Source organism: Diplotaxodon limnothrissa, linkage group LG13 (assembly GCF_057381915.1).
Source record: "Diplotaxodon limnothrissa isolate DT_005_m linkage group LG13, D_limnothrissa_male_GT1.1, whole genome shotgun sequence".
Classification (NCBI taxonomy): Eukaryota; Metazoa; Chordata; class Actinopteri; order Cichliformes; family Cichlidae; genus Diplotaxodon; species Diplotaxodon limnothrissa.
The window spans coordinates 2,892,217-2,905,294 of record NC_140608.1 but is presented as its reverse complement, the minus strand read 5'-3'; the positions used below and the strand labels follow the sequence as shown (position 1 = coordinate 2,905,294).

The 13,078-nt window shown below is 37.3% G+C and overlaps 1 protein-coding gene across 1 annotated transcript in view; it reads right to left on the bottom strand.

The window, feature by feature from the left end:
- The window catches only part of cdh11 (cadherin 11, type 2, OB-cadherin (osteoblast)), a 95,257-nt gene that overhangs the window by 26,699 nt on the left and 55,480 nt on the right, over positions 1 to 13,078 (bottom strand). Inside the window, exons 3-6 of the mRNA XM_085369627.1 lie at positions 7,157 to 7,571; positions 5,121 to 5,260; positions 4,157 to 4,451; positions 357 to 476 (exon numbers count right to left, since the gene is read on the bottom strand). Coding sequence (XP_085225753.1) covers positions 357 to 476; positions 4,157 to 4,451; positions 5,121 to 5,260; positions 7,157 to 7,307 — 706 coding nt within the window. The 5' untranslated portion in view covers positions 7,308 to 7,571. The remainder of the gene's footprint in view (positions 1 to 356; positions 477 to 4,156; positions 4,452 to 5,120; positions 5,261 to 7,156; positions 7,572 to 13,078) is intronic.

The following is a 13,078-nucleotide window of genomic DNA, read 5'->3' as shown; positions in this document are numbered from 1 at the left end:
AAAGTCAATTGCATTGATTATTTTCCTAATTAATTATATTCAATTTAAAATTTTGCGACTGTTAAAATTTGTTCACTGTTTGTAGCGGTCTTAATTCCTATTGATTTGGCAGTTGTGTCCCCCCCCCCACACACACACACACACACACATCCTAACTCCAGGTGATACAAAAACACCGTGCAGAAAAATAAAATGAAAACGCATTGTCGTATCGTCCATGACAAGCTGTTTTTGTAGTTGATCTTAGACCTGTGTGCATACTACATCACTGTAACATCAAGGCCTTTGAGCTATTGTGTTTTGTTGTGTTGCAGACAATTATAAGCCTAGTTCAGGGTTTTTGTTTGCAGCCTTACCTGTCTGAGGCTCCACAGAAAAATAGGGTTGTCCTTGCAGTATGCTGTACACCAGTCTGGCACTGTTGCCGTAGGTGGGGTCATCAGCATCTGTAGCTGTCACCTGCAACACTGACGTACCTACAGGGACAAACAAGCTTGTCACAAAAATGTGCGCCGATTCACCTGCCTGCACCAGCCGGATGGGAAAGGGAATGAAAAACACTCTCCTGTCTCTCAGACACTGCGGCTGAAGGGGCTCCTGTGGGGCTGGTCTCCACTATTATTTCTCTACATTTCATCATTGTCTGGTGGAAACATCCAGTCTCCAATTTTGGTGATTTTCATGTTTTAAATAAAACAGCATTTCCTCCGTGCTCTGACAGAGTTCAACAACCCCATGGATTTATGCAAACCTTTCAAAACTCTTTGGATAATCTGAAAAATGCATGGTTGTTGAGCCCGAAACATGACAGTTTATCTTAGTCCCCCACAAAAAAAATGGACATTTCACAGATATGTTTTCACCCAAAGCATCTGCATCCAGTAAATCCCTGTTAACTCAGCTGACACAGATATGCTGAGCAAATAGACCAAGTAAATTAAATTTGCAGAAGTGTGAAATACATTCTATTAACTTTGCGTTATTTAAGTTTTGCTTTTCCGATGTGACTCAGAAAGGTGTTTCTTTTCGCTAGACCTGTTGCTACTTGCTAAAGAAACGTAGTAATAAAAGTGCTTCAGACCTGTATCATTACCAGCTCTGATAAAATAAATATAAATAAAAACAGGCAAATAACATGTTGGTTTTTTTTCGCCACCCAAGTCCAAATTTTCTTACCTTGTGACTATAAAGTTATATTATTTTAAACTTTTTTTTTTACACTATTAAATCAGAGCTGAGTCTAACTTTTACTTTTGTTGGTTTTAGTTTTATTTCATTTTTACATATTTTTCTCTTTTTGTCCTTCTTCGATGGAGTGTAGCCTGTGAGATTAGTCAAGCAACTGGAGCTGTACTGCACGTACACCCAATACACCACACTTGTCACAAACCAAGCACAACTTCCCAATTTGGTGCTGTATTCAAACTCGTTTCATCTTTCCCTCTGGCATTTCAGTGCCAATACTTTCCTTCATTACCCCCTGCTGTTTCAACCCCTCCACCACCCCAGCATCCACCTGTAGGCCCCGGGGGGGATGTTCAATCATCCCTCTCCAATTTCTATGTTCTATTTGTGGGTAGTGATAAACTCAGAGCCTAGGCATCAAACTCCAACCGTAATCTGCTCCTGTGATAAATCAGTAATTTCTTTCATGAGCTTCAATATCCATGATGAATCTGATTACAACCTCCTTTATTTTGCATGAAGTAACCACGAGGGCCCACACAAGGACTCAAATATGTTTAAGAGCTTTGTATTATTTCTAGTCTTGAAAGGGAAAAAAACCCCCTCAAAACCAACTAAAGCTCAAACTCACACAGTTCATCTTGAGCCCAGAGGACAGAAGTAAAAGCTTTTGGTTAGCAAGGTCAATCGAGAAAAAGTGAAAGTTGCAAAAGGTTACATAGGTGAAATGTTTTTTGTTTCATTTGTTTTTCCCCATAACCAAGCAACCCCAGTAAATGTAGAAACTGTTTCTTTCAGGGACTAAAAGCTCAAAATGGCTGTTACTAAGTTCTTGCAACAGCATGAATTTGGCTGGAATAATGGGTGCTTCACATCAATCACGTGTTATTGAATTGTTCATTTGGCTTCTTTACAGCCTTTTTTCCACTACATCTTCTATTTTAATATTTACCTTTCCAGCTGCAGCCATGTGAGCACCACCATTGTGCTCCATGCAAAATTAACCAGGTTCTGCATAACAGAAAACTGCAATGAAATTTTATTCAGCATGGCTTTGAATGTGGTTATAAGTACACCGTGATAAATTACCAAGAATGATAATTTGAAAGAAATTGGCTTTTCTATCCATTCTAAGTCTGATATCGATGAGGCTACATAGACCTAGTTAGTCAAATTACAGCTTTTATTTCTGTTCCACTTCTGTGGTTGTGGCTCATGGCAACTGGTGATCTCTCTTTGCCAGACTTCTGCATTCAGGTTTCAGATTATGTAGCGGATGGGTGAAAAATAGCCTAAACAGAACTCTTTTCTTTCTTTTCTTTCTTTGGAAGTCCAGTCCATTCAGGGAAGGGATTTCTTATGCTTCCACTGTTTCAGGCTTTACCGCTGCCAGTGTGGTTCATTTCAGGTCAGTATCTAGAGGCTGAACACTCCAATACCACACAATTTTTGGAAAGAAAATCTTCCAAGATCAGAAGTTCTAAATAGGGAGACTCTTAAGGGGGTGGTAGAAACTCTTGCCTGTGCCAATATGGTACTAAATAATTCCACAATTCTGCTTGTAGTTTAGCCCAACTTTTAAGAAAAAAAGAGGATTTTTCAGGAGGTGACCTGATATGCACTTCTCTGTCACATTTCCTGCATTCACATTCAGTGATTAATATAGAAATGGTGTTGTTTAGCAGAAAAATAATATGCAGACAAATTTTCAGTTCAACTACCAAAACTACTGCTAAATTAAAACTAAACTTTAGTTTAGTAAGAGGACTTTTGCCTCTTCTGAGAAAATACCTGTTAAAAGGCAAGGTTGACATTTTTGACATAGGATTTGAAACCATTGCTCTGGTAATCAATGTCAAAACCAGGATTACATTTGTTTAATATTTATGCATTAAGGTTGTTATTAATTAATTAATTAATTAGCTATTCTCAGACAAGAACATATTTCTGGAGCCCAGTTCTCATTCAAATCAAATCAAATTCAAATTTTATTTGTCACGTACACAGTCATACACAGTACGATATGTAGTGAAATGCTTGGACAACTGCTCGTGACCTGAAGAAAACAAAAAAGGAAACGGCTATGAATAAGATAGGAAATAAATATGAAAAATTAAAAAGGGTAAATTTAACTAGGAAGGAATAAAATATAAATTAAGGTTAAAAATGAAATAACTGTACAACACAAATTAGAATGAAGGGTAAATTTAACTGGGAAAGAATAAGATAAAATTCAACATTCATTCATTCAATTCATTCAACATTAATAAATGAAAACAATGACAGTGAAATTCTATATTATATTTATTTATCACTTTGTATTTAATTTATGTCAAAATTCATTTGTGGTTGTTTTTGTGGGGTTTGTTTGTTTTTGTTTTTTATAGTGAAGACTATGAACAGTAGTTTGGGTCATCTCTGATTTTGTTTAAATGTGCTATATTAGCACAAGGAAGAAGACGTGACTTGAAATAGGGACAATGCCTTTTAAAAGGCTTACAGATAAACCAATAAAATATTGAAAAAGTCATATTTTTAGAGAAAGTCTCCAGTCTGGGGACTTTGTATAGATAGCCAGGCTTCATAGATTTACAATGATATGGAGAAAAAAGACCTCCAAACCTGCTAAAGAACCAGTAAAGTAAAAGGTAGCCAATTGGGACTAATTGTGTTTCTTTATGTTTATCCATTATCTTTCTTTGTCACCATCCCTCACTCCTTGATGATGGTACAAATATTTTCCCAATATTGCGTGAATACGATTTAAAGTCCCCCAAATTGTATGTTTACCAGCTGTACCAAACTTTTCTGAAGCTTTTCTGTGTCTAATATAACTTTCTTCTTACCAGCTGTAGATTTCTTAGACTTTTAAGCATTCTTTAATGTATCCCTTCCTTGTTTTCTTTGACTTTGTCTCAATACAAAACCTTGCTTCCCCCACATTTCTCTTAATGTTTCTTTTGCTACTTACCAACATTGGACATCTCAGGCACCCTGGCATAGTACGGCCCATGTGGAAACTCAGGAGGGTTATCGTTGATGTCCTGAACTTTCACTATGAACTCTGATGGCGGCTCCAGAGGCTTATTAGTGTCTCTTGCCACAGCCTGGGCTGTTAACGTGTATTGGGCCTGCTCCTCACGGTCCAGAGTTTTTGTGGCGTGGATGTTGCCTGTCTTGTCATCAATGACAAAGATTGTTCCTGCACCTTCACCGGACAGGATGTACTTGATATTTCCATCGCCTGAGTCAACATCTGAGTGGAGCTGAAAAAATGGAGACAAAACTGAATTTAGCTTGAATTACATGCACATATTTCAATATATGTGAAACTTGAAGAGAAAGAGAGAGAGACTAGCAGTTCCACATAAAGGCAGAAAGTCTGGTCAAAAGGCAAATTTGGAAGACACAGACTAGCTTGGCTGCCTGGCAGATGCCAGATGAGGTTGCAATTTCCCAAGTCTACAAACTAAAGTGAGCGAGTGACTGGGATAGACAGGCTGGAAATGCTGCATGTTAGATGGGCACACACTAATAAATTACTGACTTAAAATATTATTATAAAAATGAAGAATGTTCAACATTCAATTAAACTCTTGTTCTTCCTTTATAGCTCCTAGACTTTGAAATATGGTGCTCTGTAAACATAATTTGTTGTTTGTTATGAGAGCCGCTGCTCAGTTTGAGCGATGGTGTTGTTCTGGAGGAGTACCACCAATCATCTTCACCCTTGAATGAGAACATGACCTCTTTCATTTTTCTGTCTTTATCCCACTCTCTCTTTGATAAATGCTAAAACCACATTTAAATCCTGCTGTCAGCTTGCACACCATGACTGCCACTGGAGGGCAACGTGGCTTTTAATTAAACAGTTATTCAGAGGCTAATTTTGTTTGAAGAAGGATTCTCTTTTTAAATTGCACTGTTATACTCACCCTGCCCACCAGCACTGGGTCAGGTCCAGTGTACTCCTCAATGACAAAGAACTGATTCCAGACCCATCCTCGTTTGGACCTGTGGAGTACTTGGCCTTCCTTTCCAACCTTTTGTTTGTGTCTGTGTAGTGACAAGTGACCTACAAATACAAAAACACCAATATACATATATTTATATATATATAAACCACACCTATATTTATCCAGTTATAACCAAAACCTTTTAGTTAATTTAATTATAGTCCACAACATGTTTATTATGAATTGTAATTTCATGGTTAAACGTTAAATAGACGGCCACCTTCTGTATGTTATGTTGAATGAATTATCACCACAACAGCTGTTATGTTATATTTTGGATATTTTTTTTGTTTTTTTTTTGTTGATTTTCCAGTATTTTTTAGTAAGCTTAAAAGTGTGTGAGAGGGAGTAAGCAGAGTGGCCTGTTTTAGAAGTGTGGATCATTGGTTCAAATCCCAGCTGAAAAATGTGGGTGGACTGTATGAAGAACACATGCTTTAATGGGTCGATTTTTATGTGGAATCTTTGCAAGTCACTTAACCTCTTTTTGTTGTAGTGAAACTCCACAGTGGCTAGAAGGAGCAGTCTGTGGTTGCAGTGAGCAGTAGCAATGTTTGAACATGTGGAAGAATTACCATTAATATTTAAATATTAAAGGGAAAATAATGAAGAAAAAAAGATTGTTTTTGAACATAATTGCATGTTGGCAGTGTGTCTAGAGAGGGGAAAAATAAAGAATGTGTCCAAAAGAACTTTTAATTTTTTTCAGGCTCTTGTGAGTTTCCTTGGAGTCTTCAGCTGTTGTCTGCAATGCTCAGCATACATCTGCACACACTTCCAGCACCTGAGATGGTGATATATAACCAAAACAATAGCATAATACTCTTAAGGATGTTTTGGTTAGTGTGGATAATCAGACCGTTAGCTTTATGGTTGTGCTCAAGGCCAGGGCCTTCTGATTATTGTAAAGAATTGCAAGTTTTTAGATAATGAAACTCAGCTGACTTTATAGGCCTTACATTTTTATTCTCTTCTAACTTTCTCTGCTTACCTTTACTCATATTTAATACAGCTGAATTCAAATAAACCTGATCCTATTTGCATATTTTTCAGATTCTGTTGACAGATAACAGAGCAAGTATGAAATAGTGACTGAAATGCACCCCATTATACCTAAGCTATTTCCAAGCTGCTGTTCTGCACTGTTAGAATGCTGATTTTATAACAACCTTGTCATTTGACAGATTCACCAGGCACATCAGTTTAAGACAACTACTGTGTGCTGTGATTTAGGAGGAACTTACATGTAAAATAAGTTACTCAGATTGAATGTTAGAAGCGTCAGAACGTCTTTTTTTTTTCTTTTTTTTTTCTTCTCAGACACTCTTTCATGTCTACATCAGCTGACATGCGGTCCTGCCTTGTTGTGGAAGGGACAGCAGTACTAAATTTGCATTTAAAGCTACAGACTGTGAAACTGTTAATTTGGAATAAGGCTGAAATAAGGTATATACTTACTTGACAGAGTACCTAATTGGTTTGTATTCTGAGCTAGAACACAAAATGTTTTGGGGGTAATGTGTTATATATTAGGTTGATGAAATGGGTTTAATATGATATTTAATAATACATTAACTACAAGGCATAACTTGATAGATCACATATCTATGAATCTGAGGATCATCTCGGTGGATGACCCGGTTATACAAAATATTTAGGAAGATGCTCAGTGCAAACTTTAAATGTAGTGAGTTCTCAAATCCCTCATGTGATTATAACAGTTACATTTATAAAAAGGAATTATTTCTGTATCAGTTGCTGTACCAAGACTGCCAAGACTTTGCAATGCTGCATGAAGAAATTCACAAAAGGTAAAAATCTGACAGATCTAATTGATCATTTTAAAATATGAAACTAACACAACCTCTGAAAAGATGAGCAAAATGTTGTTTTTCGGATGTTCACAGTTATGAATTTATGCTGCAAGATTACGTTGAAGTATTGCTTTGTCATACCTGGATGTCTGTGTCTGTGTCCCCTTTGATCCAAGGAAGCATTTCCTTTCCGAGTTCCTAATGCAACGCTACAAAGTGCAGAAACTCCCAGCAACACCAGGAAGATCCTCAGTAGCCCGAGGCCCTGCCGCTTCATCATCAGCATTGCCATCTTGACAAACCTTTGAAACTGTGCACTTTGCTCCGCCCCCTACTTTCTGATTCCTCTCAGTGGAGCTCTGCTCCCACTGAGGTGGTATCTTGCTTTTTTTAACCAAAATGTTGTTGATGAGCTTCCTAGTTCATTAGCTGAAATGGGGCCTGTTGTAGATACTCATCACCAGCTTGCCACGTCACTGCCTTTCTTCGTTTAGCTTTTCTGCCTTCTTTTTCTCCTCTCACAGTTTGTGTTGTCTTATTCTTCTTGCCAAACAGCCTGAAAGAGAGCGAAAGGAAAGCAGGTTTGGTCAGTGACACAAAAATAGTCAAAACAAACAAGCAAACAAAATATTTGCAGGCAAATATGGTTTGATGGTTTATTAAAATTCATGATTCCCAAACGGATACATTTCACTCAGACTAAATGCTCAGGTAAAACCTGATCACTATTTACAGCTCTTTTGGATACACTGACAGCATCATGCCATTTAATAGATCAAATCTATTAAAAAGCACACAGGTGATGACTCAACAATGCCAGTAGGAGTGATACATTTTTTGATTTGTCCATCTGTAGTGGTGAGCTGTAAAGTAAACTGCTTGGTCATTACAAGAAAAGACTCGATGAATGTCAGCAGAAAGCAATGACTGTAGTTTTAAAAAGAAATCTGTGGATATGAGAATGTTGCAAAGTAGATTTAATAAGAGCAATGAAAAAATGTATTCAATCTTCACCTAGAGAGAGACTAGAGAGGACTGGATCTGCAGTGAAGCATCATAGGTTTTGCTCTGCTGCATTTCTTAATATCTGATTTAACCATAATATATGAAAACATAGTTTGTCTATCACTTTATTACACCAGCAAACCAAAAGTTGAACTAATATGTGATGGATTCAACTCAACTCCATTCATTATATATAGCCCTACAACAGACAGGTAGATTTTATCTGCAAAGATAAGTGAAAGTGTTTGTTAAAAAAAGAACCGAACCACTCTACTTTTACTTGTGCTACTATGCCATTACAAGAAAAGCTGGAGCCACTAGAATGCAAAAGGCAAATGTCATTTTAAGCAACCAATTAGCACAGACGATAAATACAGAAGCTTTTTATCTGTTGTCTTCAGTTTGGTTTATGATGTTCTGTTCATGACAGAAGAGAGATGGCAGTCTTTGAAGGTAAAACATTGAGAGAAAAAAAAAGGTCAAACAAAAGACAACAAAGTTTACTCAAGTGCAAATGTGCAAACAAGTGTGTCTAATTATTCTTCACTTAAGAAAATAATATCACTAAACTGAACCACACTAAAACCGCTTTTTCCCCAGCCAGTGGTTATATATTGATGCGCCATTTGCACCAACATGAGTAAGTCACCTGGCACACTTGAGAGGTGATTTGTGTTTTAATTGCACATCGTCCGTGCAGCGATGCACGTAGGCCTACTACTGTACCAGTGCAGTACCAGTACCAGTTAGAGTGACTGAACTAGAGGTGCTAGTAATCTTTTAATTCTAACTGTAAATTCCGTACTGTGCTTCTTATTTTTCTTGGCATGGACCAATTGAGCAAAATTTGTATATGCACATGTGAATGTGTTTGTGTGTGGGTGTTTAATATTCAATAGATCAGTAGATGAGAAAATTCCCCCAGGGCTCATTGGCTCATGCTGACCACATGACCAGCCAACCAGGAAGTGTTGACAGTTAATCCCATACCGGCTCATCATCTGGCTAATTATCCTCGAGTCCTCTGATTGATGCACATATCTGTGTGTGGGTGTGTATGCATGTGTGTTTGTGCCTGTCTTTCATTCATTTGTAAACGCCTCGGAGCTGTTTTTTCTTTCACAGCTTGCCTTGAAAAATGGTGCCTTGATAAAAACATATCTGCGACTAAACCTGTGAAAATAAGGAATAATTTTTCGGAAAATTCTTTAAGCTGAAAAATTGCCTGATAATTGCCTGAAAAAAATTCTTAATTGTACAGTTATAGTAATAAATAGCTGTAAAATCGAAATAAATAATGGTTGTTGACATCTTGTATCTAATAGAGAATAAGTTAAAACTTTAAAAACAGCAAAACAACAACAAAAACCCCGTAAATAATGAACTCTCGTTTGCACTTGTTGTGCGACGAGCTGACACCTGCTATGCAGAATCTATTAACAGGACCTCAAACTGTCATTGATGTGTCAAATTAAGTGTCAGCTTTATTTAACAAGTAAAAATAAATCAAGTCCAAAATAAATTGCTTTCCCCAGTATCCCGGTTCCCTGCTACAAGTCCGCTGTTATTTTTCTGAATAACTGTCAGATGCGTGTCAGGTCAAACACAAGAAAAAAATAACAGACTAGATTGATAGCAGCAGACAGAGTGACAGCTCAGGAATGATCAGTGTGTAAGCCAGCATGATATTGTGTGGTTTGCTTGGTGACAAATAAGTGACCCCACTGTCAAATTCAAACAAAGCACCTTTAAAAATACAGATTTTTTGCAACTTTTCCCCTCTGTTTATTTGGTTTTTATTTATATAGTGAGTTCAGATGAGTTTGTTGGAGCACCCCTTCAAATTAACTGAAAAATCATATTGATATCTTGCAAAGCTGTGGAGCTTCATGAAGTAGGTTCTTACTTTACTAAAACTTTCTCTCCATCTATTCAGATGCGTTGAGATCTGATTGTTACTCTCCTTCTTAGACATTAGCTAGTGGTAGAAGGAAACAATATATTTGACAAATTCCAGTCTGCACTGAAACAGCATTATTAAATTACGAATGGCACTGGTCTCATATTGCTGTCATCATACTTCATACATACACTTAGAAATTCATATAAACCCATGTATGTATGTCCTCCTCTGCACCCCTTGTATGTGGAGTCCCCCAGGGATCTATCCTCGGACCAGTTCTGTTCTCACTATACAAGTTATCCCTGAGCCACCTGCTTGATAGTTTCAAAGGCATATTATTGCTATGCTAATGATACACGGCTGTAATTTTCAGTTGAGCCTAATAACCTCAACAGCCTTCCCTACCTTAATGAATGTGCTCTCTGCCATTACTAACTGGACATCTTTAATTGCCCTTCATTTTAATTCTGGCAAAACTGAAGCTCTTCCTTTGACCCAGACAATTTCTAAGGAGGTCAGTCAGTACTTTTACCCCCTCACGTGCATTGGAAGTCATCGGCTAAGACCCTATGTCTCTTCGCCGATATTTGAAATTTGAACCTGAAATTTAAAAACTCATCAAGTATTGTTTCTTTCTTTTAAGAAACTTTGCAACTTTGGTTATTTTAATGTATTTTTCAGTCATCCCTTGACCATTTTCAGTTAGTCCAGAATGGACAGACTGCTAACAAAAATTTGCCAGTGTACACATATTACACCTCTTCCTGGTGTGCTTTAATGGCTTTCTGTAATAAAAGCCATTTTAAAGTTGTATTCATAACATATAAAGCCCTATGTGGATAGGCCTGGGATACGAATCAGGGCTACTGAAACCTTATAACAGCAGTTGACCTCCCAGAAGAGCTCATCAAGGTCTTTTAATTGTTCCATGATCTTATTTTAAAACCAGAAGTTCTTCCGTGTTTGAGGTTGCAGCACCTAAACTTTGGAACAACCTCTTAGACTTGTAGGTCGGCTAAATGTGTGGTTTGCTTTAAATGACAGCTGAAAACTTTTATTTTAAATGCGTGCTTTTGTTGAAATGTGAAGCACTTTGTTCTTGAAAAGAAGTGCTTTATAAATAAAGTTATAATTAGTAGTAGTAGTATTTAACCAATGAAGCCCAGCTATCAGGGACAGACAGCATAGGGAAAATCAGCTCAGTGTTAGAGAAGCTGAAGCAGTTGGATGGATGAGCTGGTACTGAAAATATGTTACATGGTTATAAGGCCACACATTGGTAGAAACAGTACAAAACAGACAAGAAATGCATCAGAAAAGAACACGCTCCTTGCTTACTTGTTCAGGATTTTAAATCCACATTGTTTGCAGGAAAGTCTGGACACAGAAATCCTCTGAACAGTGTTTACAAAAGCTGCTCCATATGCTAACCACCTTCATCATGAAGTTAACAGATGTGAAACAATCCTGTAGAGTTGCACTCAAAAGTGTACCAAACTGTTACTCTCACACATTTTCCTGAAAACAAAATTCTCTCACTATTGATTTTTAGTCATTTTTTTATTGGGAATAATTTTTTCTGTTTAAAATAATACTATTTCTTAAAATAAAACCCAAACCGTTCTTGAAGATTAAGAGCGCCAGTCTATTTAAAAATTAGATCAACTTCACAATTTATTGAATTTATATAATACTACATGGCCGTACCTTCTATGACTCATATTCGTTTGCTGTTTTCTTAAGTTTTCCGATATCTCAAATGGCTGACGGTGCGAGACACAGAGAGAAAGCGAGAGAAGCAGAAAACGCAGCGCTGAAACAGACAGTGATAATGACTCCCCAGGGCAAGCATGCCTTTTGGCCAGACCGTTCCTATGTCTAGAATACATGACTCAAGAGTCACGTTAGAATAGTGAACAGCATACTTGAGTTTGTGTGTGTTTGTATATGTGTGTGTGAACGCATATGCACTGTTCCCTTGGGGTTAGTAGAGATGCTGTTAATCCATGAGTCAAGTGTTTGAGTAGGCTACTGTGATTCATTGGCTAACACGAGAGTGTAGCTCCACACACTGTGTGTGTATGTGTGCGTGTTTGTGTGAGTGTGTTGAATGTGTCACACAGAGGTCAGAGCATAGGGTTAAAATAAATCAATGTGACATGTCCTCACTCAACAGGGGGGATATTTGCCTGTTTAAGAGTCTGAATATGTCTCTAAAGATGTTTGTATTTATATCTAATGGTGTGCTGTGAATGTGCATCTGTGTATATGACTGTCTGTGATTATGCAATCTTATTAATGTGGGCTGTTATGACTGAAAACCCCAAAGTGTGTTTACTATTTCTTTTCTTATAGTGACTAAAGTGAGCGCCGAGACAAACAGAATAAGTTCAGCGGTCTGCTTAGATTTTGCTCTTCTGATATTGACTTTTTGAAATTTGACTTGGTTCATTAATATTTATATTTCTTTACTTTTAACCAGAACTCATTATAATATGGAACACACTGTGTGACGATTAGGAGTCAAATTCTTTAAGACTGAGATTTTGGGTCTTTTGTAGAAGTAGATGTTGAATAAAAAGTGTTTTTTTCCTCTCGCTCTCTATTTCCATGCACACAGGTTGTTTCTCATGCTGTGTCTCTTTAGTCAGAGTAGCTGTACTGGCTGCCCTACTGGAATCACAGCTAGTACCTCCAGAACTGAAGCGAGGCACAAAAGAGATTTCCACCAAGTAAAGAGCTGAAAGGCGACAATTACTCCACAGTAATAAATGTAATGCAGTACTTTAAGCAGTCGATGCTGAAATCTTTAGTAACTAAGTAAATAAATAAATGAAAGTTCATTACTTTATCGAGTTATTGGAAAGCTTTACTCCTTTGTTGGACATTGATAAGTAAAAATGGAAACATAAACTGGGACAAATACACAATTTCATTAAACATTTCCCCAAAACAAACTTCTCAGCCGCTGTAATTAATCATTGTATTGCTGTGTTAGACACAGGAGACTTGTCTTTGTAATGTCACCATTAAATAAAACCCGAGTATGTACTTATTTTTCTCTCTGTCACTGCCTCTTCCTTTCTCCTCACACTCTGTCATTGTTTCTCTGCACTGTGCTTCCAATGCTTTCCCTCCTTTGTAAGCCAAACGTC